This window comes from Pecten maximus, chromosome 10, assembly GCF_902652985.1.
Source record: "Pecten maximus chromosome 10, xPecMax1.1, whole genome shotgun sequence".
NCBI classification, from domain to species: Eukaryota; Metazoa; Mollusca; class Bivalvia; order Pectinida; family Pectinidae; genus Pecten; species Pecten maximus.
This window is the reverse complement of record NC_047024.1, coordinates 31,498,069-31,522,114: the sequence shown is the minus strand read 5'-3', so window position 1 is coordinate 31,522,114 and position 24,046 is coordinate 31,498,069. Positions and strand designations below refer to the sequence as shown.

Sequence of the window (24,046 nt, the reverse complement as noted above, 5' to 3'; positions counted from 1 at the left end):
CTAGTTGATGCTTAGTTTCTAAATGATGTGATAATTCTACTGTCAATCTTATAAATTGGGTATGAAATTCCTGCGTTGGAACTTTCCTGTGTTACCAAAATAAATACAAATATAGAAACTAATAAAAATAATGTGATTCTGTCTTTAGGAATATTCTCCTGACCTGGCAAACATATCCAAGAAGGAGAAGAAATCCCAGCTAGGTGGAGACGGCATCACCATCACCAGTATACGGCATAAGGGTGATGTTTATCAACCCTCGACTGATTCCAACACCTTCAACAACACACCATCGCCCCGTACATCACGCATCTCCAATGCTTCCACAACAAACAGTGATTCTTACAACCCCGCTCCAACACAGTCAGAACCCAGCTACAACAGCAATGTGGTGGAGACACGTGCGGAGGTGGATGTGAGCAGGTCAGTACTAAGTTGGGATAGCAGTGGGAGTGTTGTCAGGAGCAGGGGAAATGGTGATTGCGGTGGGAATGTTTTGGTGGATGATAAGCAACCTAAGATGGGTAGAGATGTAGAGTTGAAAATAATCTTAGCTTTTGGGTCTCGAATAGTCCGGGAGAACAACAATGTCTTACTTTTGAGTCCAGCATTCCTTGAGTTCAGGACAAGATAATTATGATGTATAAAATGATATTTGCCCGGTAGTGTGGAATGTAGATCTTCTTGAGCTTAGAAGGTGAGGACAGAAAAAACATACACTTGTGTAATACAGACGGGTTATATTGTAATACAGTAATACAGACGGGTTATAATGTAATACAGACGGGTTATATTGTAATACAGATGGGTTATATTGTAATACAGACGGGTTATATTGTAATACAGACGGGTTATATTGTAATACAGACGGGTTATAATGTAATACAGACGGGTTATATTGTAATACAGGCGGGTTATATTGTAATACAGACGGGTTATATTGTAATACAGACGGGTTATAATGTAATACAGACGGGTTATATTGTAATACAGACGGGTTATATTGTAATACAGACGGGTTATATTGTAATACAGACGGGTTATATTGTAATACAGACGGGTTATATTGTAATACAGACGGGTTATATTGTAATACAGACGGGTTATATTGTAATACAGACGGGTTATATTGTAATACAGACGGGTTATATTGTAATACAGACGGGTTATATTGTAATACAGACGGGTTATATTGTAATACAGACGGGTTATATTGTAATACAGACGGGTTATATTGTAATACAGACGGGTTATAATGTAATACAGACGGGTTATATTGTAATACAGACGGGTTATATTGTAATACAGACGGGTTATATTGTAATACAGACGGGTTATATTGTAATACAGACGGGTTATATTGTAATACAGACGGGTTATATTGTAATACAGACGGGTTATATTGTAATACAGACGGGTTATATTGTAATACAGACGGGTTATATTGTAATACAGACGGGTTATATTGTAATACAGACGGGTTATATTGTAATACAGACGGGTTATATTGTAATACAGACGGGTTATATTGTAATACAGACGGGTTATATTGTAATACAGACGGGTTATAATGTAATACAGACGGGTTATAATGTAATACAGACGGGTTATAATGTAATACAGACGGGTTATATTGTAATACAGACGGGTTATATTGTAATACAGACGGGTTATAATGTAATACAGACGGGTTATATTGTAATACAGACGGGTTATATTGTAATACAGACGGGTTATATTGTAATACAGACGGGTTATATTGTAATACAGACGGGTTATATTGTAATACAGACGGGTTATATTGTAATACAGACGGGTTATATTGTAATACAGACGGGTTATATTGTAATACAGACGGGTTATATTGTAATACAGACGGGTTATATTGTAATACAGACGGGTTATAATGTAATACAGACGGGCTATATTGTAATACAGACGGGTTATATTGTAATACAGACGGGTTATATTGTAATACAGACAGGCTATAATGTAATACAGACGGGTTATATTGTAATACAGACGGGTTATAATGTAATACAGACGGGCTATATTGTAATACAGACGGGTTATATTGTAATACAGACGGGTTATAATACAGACGGGTTATATTGTAATACAGACGGGTTATAATGTAATACAGACGGGTTATATTGTAATACAGACGGGTTATATTGTAATACAGACGGGTTATATTGTAATACAGACGGGTTATATTGTAATACAGACGGGTTATATTGTAATACAGACGGGTTATAATGTAATACAGACAGGCTATAATTGTAATACAGACGGGTTATATTGTAATACAGAAGGGTTATATTGTAATACAGACGGGTTATATTGTAATACAGACAGGGTTATATTGTAATACAGACGGGTTATATTGCTGTAATGAAAAAAATGGTCATTGATGTAACATGAATGTTTGTTTTTCTGTTTGAAGTACAGATAATATATGTATACTGGTAGTGAATGAGTTAAATTTTGAGAAGTGCAGGGAGAAAAAATTATTCATTTGAATCAAAAGCATCAAAAGCAAATGAAGTTATTGGTTGATGGCATGATAGGACGCTTAAGAGATTCTAAGTAACAAAAACTTGTGAAAAGTAGGAAGCAGAATGACAGGATTGTTTCAGGGGAGCTAAATCCTCTAATTTAATAGACTTTATCAAAGTTGTGAGTTATTTTTGCAGTCCATTTGACTTTTGGAGTCAGATACCAATGTATGTATATTAGAGTCTATGTATGTGTGATTAGTGTTATAATACTGTTTTGGTTTACAGATTTTTGTTTTAAGATACATTTTGTGGTGGTGGTGTTGTATATTCACAAGTAGGATGTTAATTTACTGTTGTGGTAGTGACATTTGTTTCCTTTCAGGGATTTTATTTATAGACACATAGTTATGATGATTATGTTGTTTTAATTGTCTTTTATGTACTATTATTTTTTTCAAATAATCCAGGTTTTTTTTTTACATGAAATGTCTCCATTATTTTGATATCCCATCACCTGTGCAATGACAATTTCTCACTTCCAATCTACCAGGAAAAAGTCTTATGACAAGAAATTAAATCCATTTGGTTCAGATGATGATGATGATGGAGAAGACTTGGGAGGAGATCGGCTCTCAAGTAAAACACCAAGCAAACAAACGTAACCAGTTTAGACTGAACGTGTACTTGTGTATTGCATCAGGGCATTGTTCTGAATGGGCTTTATATTTTCTGTTTGACATCCCACACTTAGTTATATTAATGCATTTTGCGAATGTTTTAAAAGACATATTTGAATATTTACGGTTTATTTCATAATTACAGATGAACTTCACATGATGCGTTTAACTGTATATCAAAAGAAATTATTGATGTCATGTACTTAAATCATTCTCTTAGCAAAAATGGAACATATTGCAGTGGATTAAATATTGAACGTTTATTACACTATTGCCTAGTCTCAGAAATTTTGTTTACTTTCCTTTCAAAAATAGTTTTACTGAAGGTTATGGAAAGTTCATCTGTGATAATTCATGAAGCATTTATATTCCTCTTGAGTTCAATTTTAGTGAATGTTACTTGCATTTTTGATTTAGTTCATGCACAGTAGACAAAATGTTGTTCTTCATTTAATGAAAATAGTCAAAATTTACTTCCCTCAAGTAATTAGCTGCTGAAAAACCATGATTTCAGTAACTATCATAGAGAGTTGTACATAGAGATTTTTCAATTCTCAAATCTGACATGCTGGCGAATTTAAACAAAAGTGATTTTGATGAGAATTTTTTTTTGGCTGACATATCAATAAAATGGCCAAGAAATGTTGAAATTCTTTCATATTTTTTTTTCTTTTTGTGATTCAGTTTAGAATTCAAACTTCCAGATTAATTTAACATATTTTGCATGTAGTGTACTGACCCATTTGTCATTAATCAGTGAATAAACATGATGTCTTTTGTGCATTAGACTGGTGTAATATTCCTGAAGATTTGTATATGCTGTGGATTCTAGATAGAACCAGGATAAGTAACTGTAGTAAACTTGACCTTTTAAATTTTTGGGAGTAGAAGAAATAGTTGCCAAAATTGAAGTATTCATATCTTATTCAAACTTTAATAGAAGATAAAAAGTTGATAAATAGGCCAAGAAGAACTTTTAAAGTTGTAGTTTCTCAATGACAATAACACAGAGGTCATGTAATGGTGTTGTTTACACTTACATGTGAACCTACTTTATTGAAGACAAATCATCAAATTTATTCATTTCATTAAAAGGGAATCAAATTTCCAAATAAAAAAAAAAAAATCATGATTTTGAGTTTGAATGGTAATTAGTCCCCTGCTGTTTGAAAAAACGGGGGGACTTTAGGTTTATCCTCCGTCCGTCCATCCGTCTGTCACACAACAGTTGTCCGGACAACTCCTTCTAAAGTACTACTCCGATTTTAACGAAACTTGGTATACATGATAAGCATAACATGTAGTTGTGCATCCCACATTTTTTTTTCCAAAAAACCGTTTTTCAAAATGGCCGCCGGCTTCTCATTGCTTGAGGCTTGTCCGGACAACTCCTCCTAAATTACTACTCCGATTTTAACAAAACTTGGTATACATTATCAGTATAACGTGTAGTTGTGCATCGCACATTTTCCCCCCAAAAAATCCATTTTTCAAAATGGACGCCGATTTTAAGGAAATTTGGTATATATGTTCAGTATAACATGTAGTTATAAAAATACGAAATGAATAGGCTCAGGCAGGGGACTTTGTATTGCTGTTGCAATACTACCCATCCTTGTTCACTTTGATGTTATTTCAAATAGGACTCTTTTTGAAAATGGCAATATTTTAACTTCAAATATTGGCCTATCTTGGAAAATCTGGTTACCTGGATAAGTTGAAGAAAGCCTGGCTCTAGCTAATTTCTTCTGTGTATTGTAGAAAACCTTCATTTTAATGCCCCTCCTGTTTTTCAGCCAGGTTACTGGGGTGTGATAGTATTAATTTGATTTAATAATTAATTTAACTTGAAAAAAGTGTGCTGCTTTGCTGAAATAGCAGCAAAAAGGAGGGGTGTTATATGGAGGTTTTACTACCTATCCTTGTCTAGAAGATGTAAAAATAATAATCTCAGAATTGAACATTGGTTTTAGGCCGAGATGTTTTAAATCTTACATCACACATGTATTATCCATGATTCAAGGATGGTGTAATTATCTCATTATCTTCTGTAAATGTTTAAGACTGCATGTGCCAATGCAGATCTTGGTTTTTTTTCATAATATACTCTATGAAATTACTCTATGCAATATCTTTTCTGTAATTACTTTTCTTACATTACCTTAATCTCCTTATATGACTTGTACATGCCTCATTATATTACTGCTATTGTCATTGTATGCATTAGATTCTGCAAGTATTCAATAGAAAAGAATGGTATTATAATAAGACTGGTGTTAAATTTTTGAAGTTAATTGTAATTTTACCGTAGGATTTAATGCCTGTATCTTACCTTTGATAAACCGATGCTCAGTGATAGGATCATAACTGGGGAGTCTTTAACTTTGCATTGTGTCTGCCCTTATACTGCACTCTGTCTTTCTGGGCTTTACCAAATAAACTACTTGTCACTGGAACTTCATACTTTTGCATGGTTGACCTAGGTTAGAGTACCGGTGTGTGGCATGTTCCATAGGTCATTTTGCCCTTTCTAAACATATATGATTTCACATTCATTGGGGAATATAATAATATTATTTAAGTTCTTGTTATCATTAACTGTATCTCCTGCAGCAAGAAAAAGTGACTTGTGTTATCATTATGACAATAGTGTAATATAGCCTGAATACTAACAATTTGTGTGATTGGTTCTGTAGGCACATGATCTCCGGCAATACTATGTTGAGTCTGGCCATATTTCCCAGGTTGAAAATATACCTGCATGACTTCCCAAACAATGTCTTGGTTTAACTACCCTCCAGTTATATAGCAAGTTAGAATTCTACTCTAGATGTAACAATATTTAAAAAAAAAAAAAAACTGTTAGCAAATTACAACCATAAATAATGATAATCTGGTTTTGTACGTCTGCTTTTAAAATGTTTTTAAAGATTTTTTTTTGCTCACTAAGTGTCGATAAGTTATTAATTTAGTGTTGTTTTGTTGACAAGGACCTTGTTCAGCTTAATTACCATACTACAGTCAGTCTTATGGAATCACCATCACTGTATATATGTACCACATGCTTTACAGTTTGGGTGATATGCTATACTCCATTGATAATATGTCATTTCATCATGTTTAATTTCCTTAAGATATTTAAGAAATATCCTGAGATTTTTGTTACCTAAATGAACCTATTAGCATTCATTTATTAGTATTTTCCTACAACAAACAAAACAGATTTTGAAAAATGGGATTTTGTTGAGGGGTTGATTAGAGACTTGTTTGGTTGACACATAAGATTATAGTGACAAGGGGAACTTGCAGTTGTCCTTAGATTGAAATTTTTTCCCCCCAGAATCTGTAAAGCTAGATCATTCAGATGCTTGACTCACGATGTCATTACTCTGGATCATTCAGATGCTTGACTCACGATGTCATTAGTCTGGATCATTTAGATGCTTGACTCACAATGTCATTATTCTGGATCATTCAGATGCTCGACTCACAATGCCATCATTAATCTGAATCATTGACCTGTTTACTTACCTTTATCAGAGTCCCAGAACAAGTGAGGTCAGAGCCTGCGGAGCCAGCTAACCCATTTGGTGATGACGATGCGGAAGAGGAGGGTGCTGACTGTAGTATATTGATGGAGGTTCTGTATGACTACATACCCAAGACTGAGGATGATGACGAGCTTACTCTGGCAGTAGGTGGGTGGCACGCCTCAATATTACAAAAATTTTGATGAAAAAAATCCTTTATGAAGTTACTGGTATCTTGGCTTTTCACAATGCTTATCCCCACCTATAGCAATCCTAAACCAATGTGCTAGATTTCAGGATATTATCACCTGGTTTATTCTTATCAGAAAGGACAAACAAAATCAGGGATATTGTTCGAAAGATAGAGAATAACTTGGCATGGGTTTTATACCATTGCAAGTAATCTTACTTCTCAGCTATAGTGAAATGATTCTATTTCTGTCCAGGTGAGAGATTCTACAAGATCAAGATGGAGGATGAGCTGGGATGGTGTAAGGGGAGAAAAGCAGATGGTTCTGAAGGCCTGTTCCCAGCACAGTATGCCAAGGAAGCATCATAACATGTCAGACCGAGACTTCCCATGGATCATAGCAGCGCATACACCAATCAGTGTATACTCCAAACAAGTGGAGCTGATAACACAACAAAAGACAGAATCGAACTCATGTTTATGCAAGATTCATGGATATTACGTATACATCCCTAATACATGTACTGACTTAACAAGCTGTGGCTCCTTCCCAACTCTAGAGAGATTTACATAAAACCGTAACAATTCCCTGTAGCAGGTTATCTCCCCTTTACTTTATTGTTACAACAATGGCCTTATTATTGGTAATTATTCACAGATACATTTTATTCAAAATTTTGTGTCACCTCAGATTTCATGTAATGTACCAGTACATCTATATGTATGTCAGATTACAAAAGAATATATAGTTACATTCGTAATGTAGGCTCCGATTTATTGATACCAGTCAAAACTTTCCTCTTTATTTTAGACATGCCCCTATTAATTTATTATTAAGGATGTACGCTACCTTATTGGGACAAACAAGAGTTCCAATAGTATGATGAAATTGAATTATTTGAATTATTAGTTAAATCGCAGTTGAAGCTATGTATGGGAGATAATTAAAAGGATTAAATGTTTAAGATAATATTTAAAAATGAAGATATACACTGAAACCTCATTAATTGATAAACATAATTTTATTATCAAGGTATATATGCTTGATGAAATATGATATATATATAATGGACTTTCAAAAGGAATTAAGTGTCAATGAAGTGATTGTGCTTTATGAAGTTGGTTCTCAGATAACTAGTTCTGTTACAAAACAGCTGGTAAGACAAAAGGAAAAGGGATGTATTTTTCTTAAGATGCTGATCTAGTTTATAGATCTTATTTCAACAGTTTGTCATTCTTGGTCTATTAGGCAGTCAAATGAATTACGATTCCCACATATAAATTCGGTTAAAGTAAATTTATTGGGAATTCTACATGAATTTAAATTGTGATTATTATACTATAAATCAAATAGTAATATTTCTGAATAGATAATTTGGAATTTTCCAGATTCCGTTTGTTATCACGTCCCGATTCATCTTCATTCAAGATTTATTTATTGTTGCCTGGTTTGTTGAGACATTCTGACTCCAAGGAAGATACAACTTACTTCTATGAAGTACATAAAGGAATGGTGAAGAGCAACATGTGACATTGAATTTGGTTTTTTCATTATTGATTCCACTGCCATGCTAAAGGATTTGGTCAATTGAAATGAAGCTACATTTAAATACTTGTATATTTGTGGTTAAAATGATATAAAATTGTAATATTTATGATTCTTCAGGATAGAACATGAAGATAAAAAATTCAAGGTGTCTTGAAATATTCCTCCAAGGCATCTTCTAACATTTTATCCATCTAGATGAAAATTTGATTTTTGTTGAAAATATTTTCATAACATTAATATAATATAAACAAAAATCTTTGATAATATCGAAAAGTAGTGAACTTATTAATGGTAAAAAGGTCTTTCTTTGTTTGGTTTAAATAGAGGTATTCATACATAAGGGGAGGTAATTTAGCAGAAATTATTCATGTAAAAAACATAATACTCATTTATCTTGTTCATCTGACTTTTGACCATTCCATATTAAATGTGTAAAAAGATCTGTATGTTAGGCTCGTTAATGATGGTGATTTTTGATTATAGAAAGACAATGTACTGATGTTAATAATGTATAACTGTACAGACGGATGCTGTGTTCTCTGGTCACCCTAGATCTCCAGCTGTGGATTATTCCTATTCTGAATTTCCAATAGTTACCATAAATTTGTTGATTGGTATTGTAGGAACATCACAGTATATGATTCTGATATTCTGTTGTGCAAGAAGGAAATATTCAGGAGTGGTAGATGATGATGCACAGCGTTGGTTGGTAACTGTATTATCATGTGAATGAAGAAAAGTCATGATGGAAAGCAGCTTGTTTGATACTGTAAACAATAGATAGCTATATAGATATCTGTATATCATTATATATAAATCAACTTTAAAGTAGATATGTTAAATAGTAAAATTGTTTTCATGTTAAATGCACACATCCATGTATTAGAATCTTGCCAAAGTAACTTTTATTAGTATATATCGAAGAAGAAAAAAAAGAGTAGTGATGCAAAAATTTTGTAATTAAAAGGAAGTTTATTATATTATTTTTTATCGTAATAGATGGAAGTGAAATTGATTGAAACAACGAGTATGGCGTAAGTTGCGAAGGTGAACTGTTTCAAATGTATAAAGTCATCAGTAACTATTGATTTAAAAACCTGTTATCATATCAACATTAGTGTTCCTTCTACCTCTAAAGCACACATACACTGTATTTGTATCCATGCACCACTGTTTGTCACATCCTTAATGTTCAGATACTTTTAATACTACAAGTTCTTATCATTTCAGATTTTGATAGCTTTTCATCCTGGGCTGGCACCAGGAGTCATCTCCCTTTATCTAAATTTCATTTTTGATTTGCATTATTGCAATCATAAGAAAACAGAAATTTGTTCACAAGTCTTGAGGTTAACTTAACAGTTATGTGAAGTTTTGATTGAATTTGGAGTTACTGTAATTACTTTTATCAATTCATAATACAATTTTTGTGTAAATGTATCCGTTTATGTATATTCTGCAGCACAATGACAATAACCACTTTTTTTTCTTTTTTTTTGCCCTGTTCCAGAGAAATCTATTTTGTAGATAGTCATACAGTATTTTTATAGAGCGTATTTCATGTTCTATAGTCACAAGATTTTGTGTACAAATATTTAGTAATCGGATAGTTTTGTTGTGATTTCTGTCAAATTTGTTTAAGGATATTTGGGACTGTAAGAAATGATGTGAAGATAAACAAATTATTGAACTATTTTAATTTCTGTACTTAAAATTTCCCTGACCTGTGATATTGGGTGTGATAGATCATTTTGTACAACCCCAGGCCCAAAATTTATTATGATAGCATAAGCTATTTTCTGAATTAAACTAAAGAGCAGATTTTAATTCTGGAGGAAATCTTAGTTATAATGCCTTGAGAAAGTGAAACATGATGTCCCATCATTATGGGTAAGATTCTCTGTAAATATCGTCGATACTGGCTGTGTTCAGTGTTATGTCCCCAGGTATAAGGATAGGCATGATGACCACTTTACAAGTGATCAGACGTATCCTTATCAGTGGCAAATAGAGATATTGGCATGATGGTCGACAGGTATGGTGACACAAGGATACATTTCTTCATTTAGATTGACCAGAATAGAAAGATTTAGTGTTCCAGATTCAAAATTACAAGTTCCCAGTTTAGATTTTAAAGTTTTAAAGTGTTAAAGATCAGAAATTATCTACACAATGGTTCTCTCAACATAATCATTTGGCATAAGATCGGATTATAATTATAGATTGTCTGAAAATAAAATATCAAGAGAATCTCAGATCACCTCAGGCTAATATAGAGGCTATATAATGTGTAAATTATAAATTCATCAATATTGAAATAAAAACTTTTGTCATTTTTGGAAAGATTATTGTCACTCTCGGGCATACAAAAAACCTGTGAATTTTGAAGAACAATTTGATAAGAATGAAACGTAGAGAGGATGATTCGTTTTCATATTGATATCATACAATGTTGGTGATAATTGTTGATGTAAATGAGAGGAGAGGTTACTAGACATATTTTGATAGGATGTACACCTTATCCCGACCAACAGTAAACTACAGCGTGTACACTGTAGTCTATGTAGATTTATATGCTTGTGTTAGTAGAATTGTCCGTGCTGTTTGATGAAAACACTTTTATTTAGAATTTTGCAGGGAATTTGAAATATCGACATTTATGATATTCAAACATTTGTACATAAAATAAAAAACCTTAAGGAAATTCCATTTTCATTTTAGGGTATGAGAACATTCATATACCGTTATTCCAACTGTTTGTTTTCTGTTATTGTCGACATATTTCTTAAGGGGAAAAAAAAAATCATATTTAAGCATACATGGAAAAAATTTATGAAAGTGTTATATATTTAAATTTTTAGAAGAATGCTATTCATGGCTATAGATGAAATGAAAGTTCTGAATTTAAGTCATGACCAAAATTCATTTTTATAAAACATGTGTTGGTTTTTGTTGGATGCATTTTTCAAATCCTAGATAAAATTGTCCCAAATATATTTATATTTTATAGTGCTAAGCTACTTAATGGCTAAAGGACTTGAAGATTACTGTAATCCATTGTAGTTTTTATGGTACATATTGATGTGGTTTAATTATTCATATATATATATCAAGGACTGGGTGACATTAACGAGATGTTGCCTTCATTTTTCCATGAACCACATGAAATATAACCTTAAAGTTTTTTTTTAGAATTGTTTAAAACTTCACTTACTTTCTTTAAAACAAATGCTACCTAAATATTAATATTAAAAGAGGAACATATGTGTTAGTTATATTATTGTGTCTCTTCATATTGAGGAGAATGTGAAATTTGGGTGTATGTAGGACTAATTGTTATCATAGTGTCCATTTTCGTCAAACTTTCGTTACAGTGTTTGTTCTCATTTCTTGAAGGCCAGACTCTGTGATATGTTAAGCTATTTTAGGATATAAGAATCAAGATACAATTTGGGAGTATCACCTTGGAAACATGTGTTCATTGTACATTGGCTCTTTGTGAGTTTTGTAAATAAGCAGATCAAAGTATCTCTGAAGACGGAGAGGATTTGATATTCTTGACAGTGTCACCTCATTGTCTCAAGGTATCCGGTACTTGTTGTACTGAAACCTGTATGTAAGATTGGTGTGTAATGGAGAAACAATTCTACAAATTAGTTGATGCAGGTTGAATTACATTGCTTATCGCAGAAAATGATGCCTGTTTATGTCTAAAGAATTCCAAAGAAGCTCAAAGCTTGTGTGTAGTTGAAGAGGTCTCTAGAATTATTATACTTTATTCTCATATTATATTCTGTAAATAATTCTTTTAGGATTAACTCCTTTATAAGGTTGAGATTCAGATATCTGTTTTATAGGCATATTTCAAATCAATTTCAAAATTATTTCAAAAACATCTGTAAAAAAATTAACAGAATTTTCACTCATATTTCAAACATTTAAAAAGTTTTCAGCAAAAGATTAAAATATTATAATAGCACTTAGTTCATTTACTTTATTTGTGAAAAAGTTGGTTCTTGCTTGGCATAAATAAGATAGATTATTAGGCTAGAAAATACAATGTACCAGTTACTAGGGTAAGGCTATTAGGCAGAAGACGATGTCATATTGGTAGGATAAATCTGTGTATAGGAATAAAAGTAATCTGCCTAATTGAGCAATATGACCCAGGTGTGATGTTTGGCTATAGACACAGGTAAAGCTGTTTACCACTGTTATTATTGTAAAAATTGTTACCCATGTATGCAATATTATCGTTGTTCCATGTTTATTGTATATTTGTCCTGCCAGTTACCCATTTACCTGTTGTTACAGAAAATATGTTGTTGCAAAATATTTAGAGACTGTAGCGGACATTCTGTACTAATATACATGTATATCACCATTTATATATATAGGGGAAAAAGAATGTTTAGTTATTTATTCAAATATGAATATATTCCATGCATTATTGGCAATAAAGAATACTAATGAATATTTGCCTGTCTTTTTGATTTTGCATGTTTTAGGTCGCCAGACTGAAGGGAAAGACAGCTTATATTAGGCTGTGGTGTGGCATTTGTCATCTGTTCTCCAACCGCATAAAAGTTTTCCTTAAAACGACTTCAAAAACCAAATGGCTTTATAACTATTTTGCTAGGAGGTTTTTATGATGGAGCATGAACAAATTTGTGAAAAGAAGAGACTATATCATACTCATCAAACAGAAAGAAACAGCAAAATAAGATTGAGTACAACCTAAGACAAGTCCTACAAGACATTGAAGAGCTGGAACAGATTGATGTCGAAAAATTAGAATCCAAGAAAAAGTTATTAGAAAACATCAGATTAAAAGTAGTTTCTTAATATCTACAGGAAGATGGAAGGAGAAAAACCAATAAGTTATTCAATTCAATTTTTTTCTAACATTAAACCGAAAACAGAGAAAAAGAATGTAATAATCACAAAGCAAGAGAAAAAGAATGTAATAATCACAAAGCTAATCACAAAGCAGAATGATATTCTTAAAGAAATTCGCTTATCTTATGACAATGAACCTATTGAAGATGTAAATATCATGATATTTTTGATTAGACATTTATAGTGTTTGAAAATTGGATCAAGGTGATTATTTTTATTAAAGAGGCAGCAAAAGCGAATTAAAAAAACCCATGAAGAACAAGGATGGATAGTATTGCAACAGCAATACAAAGTCCCCTGCCTGACGCAGGAGTGCAACTATTTATTTCCCATTTTTTAAACTACGTGTTATACTGATCACGTATACCAAGTTTCGTTAAAATCGGAGTAGTACTTTAGGAGTTGTCCGGACACGCCTCAACCAATGAGAAGCTGGCGGCCATTTTGAAAAATGTTTTTTTCGAAAAGAAAACTTGGGATGCACAACTACATGTTATACTGATCATGTATACCAAGTTTCGTTAAAATTGGAGTAGTACTTTAGGAGGAGTTGTCCGGACAAGTCTCAACCAATGAGAAGTCGGCGGCCATTTTGAAAATTGGTTTTTAGGGGGGGGGGGGGGGGGGGGGAATGTGGGATGCACAACAACATGTTTTACTGATCATGAATACCAAGTTTCGTTAAAATCGGAGTAGTACTTTAGGAGGAGTTGTCCGGACAAGTCTCAACCAATGAGAAGTCGGCGGCCATTTTGAAAATTGGTTTTCGGAGGGGGGGGGGGGGGGAGGAATGTGGGATGCACAGCAACATGTTTTACTGATCATGAATACCAAGTTTCGTTAAAATCGGAGTAGTACTTTAGGAGGAGTTGTCCGGACAAGTCTCAACCAATGAGAAGTCGGCAGCAATTTTGAAAAATGAATTTTTGAAGAAAAAAAATGTGGGATGCACAACTACATGTTATACTGATCATGTATACCAAGTTTCGTTAAAATCGGAGTAGTACTTTAGGAGGAGTTGTCCGGACAAGTCTAAACCAATGAGAAGTCGGCGGCCATTTCGAAAATTGTTTTTTCGGGGAAAAAATGTGGGATGCACAACTACATATTATATTGATCATGTATACCAAGTTTCGTTAAAATCGGAGTAGTACTTTAGAAGGAGTTGTCCGGACAACTATTGCGTGACAGACAGACGGACGGACGGACGGACGGACGGAGGGTAAACCTATAGTCCCCCCGTTTTTCAAACGGCAGGGGACTAATAAGAGACCTGATGCATATAGCTTTACTGTTTTTTTAATATTTTTTTAAAATTGCTTTTGGAAACAAACAAGAAATTTTATTGTTTGGTCTATTAATTTTTGATATGATGTGTAGGTTATCAGTTACACTGTCATTACCTGTAATCCCAAGGGAAATAAACCTAGACAGGTCTTTGAAAAATGGAGTCCTAAAACATTATTGAATATCATATATACAATAGTGTAAGATTACAAATAGAATTATAAATTTTTAGATTAATTGATTACTTATTATCAATTTTTTTTTCTGGCCGATATATTGCGGAAAACAGCAAGATTGGTTTATATTATGTAGTGTGTACAAGAAAACAATATTCCAAGAATTCGATTGATGACAGCTTTTGTTAAGGTATCTTGGAAATTTGATGAGTGAGGTTTAATTTTTTTTCTTTCAATTTTGCTGCTGATATACAATACTGGATTAAAAAAAAACTTCACACTCATATAATTGCTACTATAAATAGAGGGGAAATGTCATGAAGTTTGAATATCAGACTTTAGAACAAAAGTAATATTAAGGGTATATTTTGCAGTATTCTGATAACACCTCTCTCATATTGAACGGTTCAGAAAATTCTTTGAGGAAGCCTTTTGTAGAAAAAGACAACCTTAGCGAAATCCCTAGATTGAAATCCGATCTAGATAAACAAATTGGATAGGGAGATAAATGTATTTTGAAATTGACCCTTTTTGGCTCCGCCCATTAGCCCAGGGGGATCAGTCATGTTGCATACCACCATACTGATAATGTTAACAAAGTTACAATGAATTTTAATAGAAATAAACAAAAAATGTGATTTCCCTATATAAACTATAGTTAAGTTTACCCCTCCCTAGGGGCAAACGTGAGACCTCAGGGTCATGAAATTCACAAATTTGGTAAAGCACCTTAACACATATCCATCTATAAAGAGAATTTTATTCTACCTTATTTGGGTCTCAATTGCCAATATACACGTATTATACAACAGACTTCCAATACTGATAATTCTAACCAAGTTTGTATTATTTCCAGTGGCAACTGGAACAAATAATTCTCAAAAATGTGATTTCCCCTATATAATCTGTTGTAAACTCCCTCTCCAGGTGGAAACGCGAGACCCCAGGGTCATGAAGACTTTTCTATCTATATGTGAAGAGTATTTGATTCTACAATATCTTGGAGGTTGAGATGATTTTTGAAATTTAGTCTAATTTGATCCTTTTTGTCCCCGCCACTCAGGGTCCCTTGGGGTGGGACCATATAATTCACAAGTTTGATTGACCTTTGGCCATGGAAGCTTTCTGCCAAATTCCATTAGAATTTGGTTCAGCGGTTAAGAGAAAAAGTCGAAAATGTAAATTATTTACGGACGGTCCATGCACGACGACGGACAAAAGGCGGTTAGAATAGGTCACTTGAGACTTCTTCTCAGGTGACCTGAAACAGATTTTGGAAGGATGTCTTTAGAGGTTGGGTAATGTTTAATCAATTTTGGGAAAATCCCATTGTGGTATAACAAAGACATAACCATTGGAAAAATAAGTATTTATTTACACATTGTAAATGATATTGTTAAGGACCACAACAACTGCACTTTCTACACATTCCAAGAAATTTGTCAAACTTATTACAAATTTTCTCCAATGTCATGGTGTAATGTATACCCAGTTTTCTTTACCCGATTATTCGCAGTGATTTGGTTTTGGTTTGGTTTTATTTGTTCAACGTCCTATCAACATCTAATGTCATTTAAGGACGGTTTGTGCGTATGCGTGTTTTATAATGTGACCGGGTGGGGTGTCCTGCTGGGTGTCTCCGGCAGTATGCTTCAGTGAGGTAGCACTATAAATCAGCAAAAGTTCCGGATTATCACAAGGAGACTTTACACGGACATACCGCAGCCTCCCAAAACACACACTCTCAGTGATATTGATAACTTCATTCACATCAAAAAGAAAAAAAGTGACGATATACATGTAAGTTTATGGTAAAATAATTCCCAAAACACACACTCTCAGTGATATTGATAACTTCATTCACATCAAAAAGAAAAAAAGTGACGATATACATGTAAGTTTATGGTAAAATAATGTGTCATACTCCATATTATGTGAGAATGTCAAGAGCTACAGTTTTTGTACAAAGCGTTGAAGTCCTTTTAGACGCACTTTTCATCACATAAAAAATAAGTTCTGGTTTAACAGGACATTTCAATTATGATTTAATCATATATACAAGAATTACTTTTTTAACATACAAGTTAGAATCAAAATGTTCCAAAAACTTCTATTAATAAAATAACACACTTCTGAAATATGTCGCCAACCGCCCATGGGATCAACGGAGAAAATGAAAACAAACGCTAGAAATAGCATATACGTTACTGCATGTGTAGTGGTTTTGTGTATGAAAGGTGTGTATATGTGGGTATGGTAATGTAGGAGTGTGTATGTAAGGTTGCTGAGTTCAGGGTAGACAGGTGTGTAAAAGGGAACAACCAACCAATTGAAAAATTATTTTTTTGAAACAGCCCCTGTGTATAGAAAGTTGAACCAAGGATAAAATGTCTGGCAGCCACTGATTGGCCAGTATGTCATGAAGCGAGAAAATAGATATGTAGCCTGATAGGCAACTATCAATAAGAAATGTTGAAATAAATTTTGTAATTCCGATTGATTTTTTCCCCAAAAGTTCTGGTAATAATAATTAACAGGTAAATATTGAAGATTTTTGAGAATTTTTACTGCGAAATTCGCCCATTTTCAAAATGGCTACCATGGAGAAAATTTTTTTGTGATTAGGTGTTATATCATACCCTAAACTTTTGTTATAAACCATAATTGTCATATTGAATTCAAGAATTTGAATGAAATACTCCAAAACGTTAACACTAAAGTCTATGGGAAAACAATTGGTTGGTTGGTCCCTAAAAGAATATCGATATGGTGATGCTATCTTAAATGGTAACACTAGCCAGTATAAAAATAATTATCTAATATGTTCAATGGAGACGTACATGTGCATGTTGTACTTCACATTTTACCGACTGCATGTATTTTATCTTATTAATTTTATCTGTTTACAGGCAAACTAAACGCCCGCCACAGACAGACCCTGTTTACCTTAGACGAAGCTCAAATTGACTTGTCCGGCGTCGTGCATCGTAAACAATTTACATTTTCAATTTCTTCTCAATAACCAACAGGCCCAGGGACCTGATATTGGGTCTGTAGCATGCTGGGATGATAGGTTGCCAAGTCTATTCAAATGAATGACCTTGACATTTATTAAAGGTCACATGTGTCAAATGAGCTAACAGTTTGAAACAACTTCTTGATAAGCAAGGGGTCCAGAAACCTGATATTGGGTCTGTAGCATGCTGGGATGATGGGCTGCTAGATCTATTCAAATGAATGACCTTGACATTTATTAAAGGTCACAGGTGTCAAATGAGCTAACATTTTGAAACAACTTCTTGATAACCAAAGAAGCCATATACCTGCTATTGGGTTTGTAGCATGTTGAGATGAAGGGCTACCAAGTTTGTTCAAATGAATGACCTATATTCAAGGTAAATATGCTGAAATCAAAGACTTCAACACCTCAGGTGACCGTTAAGGCCTATTGGTCCCTTGTATATATACCATATCTTATTCGTCCAGATTTCACCGTCACTACTAGTATAACGTGAAATGTTCAAAGTGCTTTTCATCCCACTGCATCACAAGTTTTACGCTAATCCAAATAGCTATTGTATCCTATCTCTGAACTATCTTCCATATACCCTCAATTATTCCCCTCCACAGTACCGTCAGAACGGATGTCACTAACTCTGCTGGAAATATCCTCAGTTCTATACTCTCAATACTCTATAAGTACGACTCTGCTTGAAATATCCTCATTTCTATACTCTCAATACTATATAAGTATGGTGTTCTAAATCTGATTGAAATATCCTCAGTTTTATACTCTCAATACTCTATAAGTATGGTGTTCTAAATCTGATTGAAATATCCTCAGTTTTATACTCTCGATACTCTAAGTACCGAGTTCTGATTCTATTATTCTAAGTATTATAGCCTTAATAAGTAAGGAGCTCATTTCCACCTCTATACTGAATGACTCCCCGACTGCTAAACTACCCTCTCTCTCCGATCACCCTAGACTATAGTGTCACATTATTGCATAATCCTGCTACATTAAACGAGTTTAGTTAAACCAGAGGTAAGATTATCCGGCATCGCCGACTACATGTAGGCTTGATATGGACAAGATGTAGCTATAAGCAAAACACTTCTCTTTGACTACTTTCTACCCAAATCAACTTAATAGTGCCCATGAACAAAGGCTCACAATATGCACTAAACATTACATACACAAAATTAATTAAATGACCAGTAAATGCATAACACTATCATAAACTATTAATTTATGTTCATTATCTTTCTGATGGACATATATATTTATTTCAGAATGTGTTCTTGATCAGAACCTAGATACAATAGGAATATTACAACAGAAAAAAGCCCGTAAAAATCATTTCATCCAAATGAAAAAATGTATAAATATATGTATTAGACAAAACCACTTATGTTTACCACCATTGCATTAAAGGTATTATTTTTACAATCAATTACAATACAATGGTAGGTATAATGCTGTATGCGTTTAATGAATTAGTTATTATCAGCTACCTAAATATTAATATCAAAAGAGGAACATATGTTAGTTATATGATTGTGTCTTCATATTGAGGAGAATGTGAAATTTGGGTGTATGTAGGACTAATTGTTATCATAGTGTCCATTTTCGTCAAACTTTCGTTGAGGTGTTTGTTCTCATTTCTTGAAGGCCAGACTTTGTGATATGTTAAACAATTTTAGGATATAAGAATCAAGATACTATTTGGGAGTATCACCTTGGAAGCATGTGTTCATTGTGCATTGACTCTTTGTGAGTTTTGTAAATAAGCATATCAAAGTATCTCTGAAGACAGAGGATTTGATATTCTGGACAATGTCACGTCATTGTTCTCAACGAATTTCAATCCTACACTATATTTCATGGCATTTCTTATGATGAAGAAAGATGCATAGCAGCTTTCCATCTTCATCTCCGTGCTCAAGCAATAGTGTGGTATGGGCAGTTGTCAGCGGCTACCAAGACTTTCTGGAGCTGATTTTAAAGAAACATACATTCCTCAGTCACATTTGGACCCAAACTTGATAATGGAATCAGCCATGTTTGATTCCCTGACATTGCTTCCCTCACAGCCTCTTGAGGACTTATTCAGTGTTATACTCGAGAATGGAAGAAAGCTCGGCAAACCCGAACGCGATTTGATGAACAAACTTACAAATGGATTGCCTTCAGCTCTGGCTTTTCATGTGCGAGTTAGTCGGTGTGAGAATTTCGCAGGTATACTTACGGTTGCGAAAACTGGTGAAGCCCTGGGATTCCGCAGACTTCAACCAGCTATTCAAGACTTTCCTGCCAATCTTTCATCTGCTATGCTTACAAATTCCCCAACAGAAACGTTACACACAGGCCATAACCTGGAAGTGAACTCCCTCAAGCAGGAGGTACGACAGCTGTCCCCAATTGCTTCACAGAGACTCAAAAACACTTGTGACCCCCCGCCATTGTTATACATGTGGCGGTAAAGGCCATATTCAATGCGCACGTACATGGACAGGTGACGGTATTCCAGACCCAAGCATTCAGTGCCCATTTTGTTCCCAGTATGGACATAGTGCATCGAACTGTTTCTACTCGCGTCATGCTTCTGGCTCATACCAGGGAAACCGACGGTTCCCGAGGTTAGATCAACCGCGCGTACCATCGGGAAATCACCAGTAACCGCGCATCGCCATCGCAGCCAATCCCCAACCCCCTGGAGAGAGACAATTTATTTGGAATCTACAGTGGACACTGGGCTTTCTTGTGAACAATCGTGCGATATAGATTCAGACAATTCTACTAGTTTTGACTCAGAATATCCACAGTTAAACTGTAATGATCACACAACATTTATGAACATGTCTGTAGATTTTAAAAGTATCAAGGTTGCTGCTTTGCTTGACTCAGGTTCTACCATATCAGTAATGAGTGTTGACTTTTATAACTCTTTACCAAATATTTGTTAGGGTCCTATTCAACAATGTGACATGTCGGTATTGGTGGCAGACGCTCAGTCTGTCAAGGTCATTGGGATTGCGAAGGTCAAAGGTCACACACCCAATGGTCACCATACATTCAAAGTGTACATTTTTCAAAACACTTCCAATCCCTTCATTATTGGTACAGATTACAAAGGGTATAGTTTTGGATTTTACTTCTGGCAACTATATGATGAGCAATGCAATGAAAAGCAAGGTTAAGGTCAGATTTGTGAAGTCTGTTGGGATTGAACCAAATGCAGAAATAGTGATATACATGTATGGTAAATTACCAAAGAAATCGGTAATGGTACACAAGGTTTAACTTCTGCATATAAGAGTTTATTGTCAAGAGGTCTCCTATTGGCCAGATCAGTCGTAACCATACCAGTCAACCAGTCATTCCAGTAAAAGTTCTCAACCCCGGTAATGATGTTATAAGCTTGGCTAAAGGTATGGTGTTGGCAGATTTTGCTGTGTTGGACCATTCTTTTAGTGTAATACCTGTCCCTTTGTGTAACAATTTACAGGTAAAGAATTCTGAGAAGTCCATTATACAGAGTGTATCTGATTTTGAAGAGTTTTGCACAAATTTTGATTTTAATACTATGTCCAATAACTTGTCTGAGGAACAATCTTGTCTCCTTAAACAATGTTTGTTTAGTCATGAAGATGTGTTTGTTACCAAGTTTAATCCTAACCTAGGATTTACCTCATTGGTTGAGCATGAGATTCATCTCAAACCCAAAGTACCAGAGGCCTTACCGCTTGCCCCAAGACAAGCGAGATGTTTTACGCTTCCAACTTGATGAACTCCTCTCTCAAGGAGTTATTTCCCCTGTTAACGAGAGTGAGAGCCTTCCTATAACAAGCCCTATTGTTCTAGTGGCAAAGCTAAAACCAAATAAAAGTGTTTCTCTTGCTAAACCAGACTCAAAGAAAGTCACCTTAATTCTTATAGTTTTTGCTGTGACTTTCGGTACCTTAACTGCCAGACACAGGATTTTGTTTACAATATCCCAGATGTACAGGAATTGACAGAGTCATTTAGCCAAACAACACCAAATTATATCAGTAGTATAGACATGAGCTCATGGTTTTTCCAAATGGGTATATCTGGCACTTCCTCAAAGTTGACAGCATTTAATACCTGTTTCGGTACCTACAAATTTATGAGGCTCCCTACGGGATTAAAAACTGCTCATAACAGGTTTCAGTTACTGATGGACAAGGTTTTGAAAGGACTTGTATTCAAATCAGTTCTGTGTTACTTAGATGATGTGATCATTGTGTCGGCTACATTTGATCAGCACCTAAAAGACATAGAAGTGCTCAATAAATTTCGTAGCGCAGGATTGAAACTTGGACCAAAACATGTCAATTCGCTTGTAATAAAGCTACATTCCTAGGTCATGAAATTTCCAAAGATGGCCTTAGGCCACCTTCAGATCGTGTGGATGCAATTCGACATTACCCAACCCCGACCAATGTGAAAGAGCCCTCTGACTTCTGAACTGGTTCCTAATTATAGCGATTAATTGTCGGCGCTGCATTCGTTGCTCAAGAAGTCTGCGAAATTCATTTGGCGAAGGGAACATTCGGAAGCCTTTGAACAATTGAAAACCTTGTTGGTCAATTCAAAAGCTCTAGCATTTTCAAGATTTGATGTGCCTTTTCATATCGCTGTGGATACTTCAAGTAAAGGACTCGGATACAGTTGTATCAGCTATATGACAACGATGAGAGACCACATGTGATACGGTTTGGATCGAAAGGACTGAATCGCTGGCAACAATCATATGGGCCTACTAAACTTGAACTCTGAGGTGTAATTACAGCTGTTACAGATTGTGCATCCTACGTCCGTGGCAATCATTTCATTGTAGAATGCGATCATCAGGCTCTCAAACCCCTGTTCCAAAACAGACTCCGTGGTGCTATTTACGAGAGGTGGTTGGCAATTCTCCAACAGTATGACCTGGGAATTCAGTATAAACCAGCATCTCACATGGTGGTGCCACATGCTTTGTCTCGTTGTCACCCATCTTCTTACCTTCCTATCATAGAGGCAAGTCCTGATGCCCTGCAGGTAGGGCGTAAGAATTGTACCTGCTCCCCCATTTCATGATCGTAAGAGGCAACTAAATTTGGGATCTTATCTTTTCTCTTTCTTAACAACTTTCTTCTTCCTAATGTCTCCCTTGACAATGCTTCACTTTTGGCCTTTAGTTGAGCGTTCGCCGCTGTGAGGAAGGCTTTGGGTTCTGTCCCCTAGCCGAGACATACCAGAGTCTTTAAAAATGGTAGTTGCTGCTCCTGCTTAGCGCTCAGCATATTAGGAGTCGGACGACTGGTTTGCCCGTTGTCAGTATAATGTGACCGGGTGGGGTGTGCTGCTGGGTGTCTTCGGCAGTATGCTTCAGTGAGGTAGCACTATAAATCGGCAAAAGTTCCGGCTTATCACAAGGAGACTTAACACGAACATACTGCAGCCTCTCAAAACTCACAAACTTGCATGTCGCACGCACGGGAGGCCGTCCGTAAATGACCTTAGCTCTTAATAGGACGTTAAACAAAATAAACCAAACCAAACCTGATGAGGAGGATCCCTATTTTCACTCTGTTGAAGAGCCCCAGTCTGCTATACGTCTACCAGGTGGTCGCTTGTTACATGTTTTGTTAAACCAAAATGTTCCTGAGTCTGTGAACGCTACAACAAACCACATTGTCATCCCTTACAAACCATGCGATCTGAACCCCGCTTTAGAATACGACGAGGACACTGAGGAGGACAATGACCCCACATGTAAGAGGAAACATCGTGCTCAGTTGCGCCGCCGTTCACAGGTAGTGCATACTCCTGCCACTGTTTTGGTAAAGTCTCCCCCATCCAATGCTGGTGACACTAAGGACACTTCAGTCATTTCTCAGTCTGATGCCAAGCTTAAGTCATTAACATTATGCCACAGTGAGTGTAGTCAGCAGGTATAGGTATGTGGCTCGAATAGTGGTACAGATAGTACTGTGTTTCATGCTACTACAAACAACGATTTAGATTATGACAATTCTGCGTTTCCTTCCGAGATATTTTGTGACGATGCTACTGTGGACATCGATTGTTTTGCCAACATCACTAATAATGTGTGTATCTCAACTGAAATAGACTAGTACTAGTACATTCGTGGATGTTACAAATGATATTGACAATTCTCCCCATGACAGATTCAATGCCGAAACTGAATTTGACAGTTCTTC

At 35.1% G+C, this 24,046-nt stretch overlaps 1 protein-coding gene across 1 annotated transcript in view; it reads left to right on the top strand.

The window, feature by feature from the left end:
* Positions 1–12,925, top strand: part of LOC117336146 (protein kinase C and casein kinase substrate in neurons protein 2-like) — a 61,579-nt gene extending 48,654 nt beyond the window's left edge. Inside the window, 4 exon segments of the mRNA XM_033896531.1 lie at positions 149–423; positions 3,052–3,159; positions 6,719–6,876; positions 7,155–12,925. Coding sequence (XP_033752422.1) covers positions 149–423; positions 3,052–3,159; positions 6,719–6,876; positions 7,155–7,267 — 654 coding nt within the window. The 3' untranslated portion in view covers positions 7,268–12,925.
* The last annotated feature ends 11,121 nt before the right edge of the window (positions 12,926–24,046 follow it).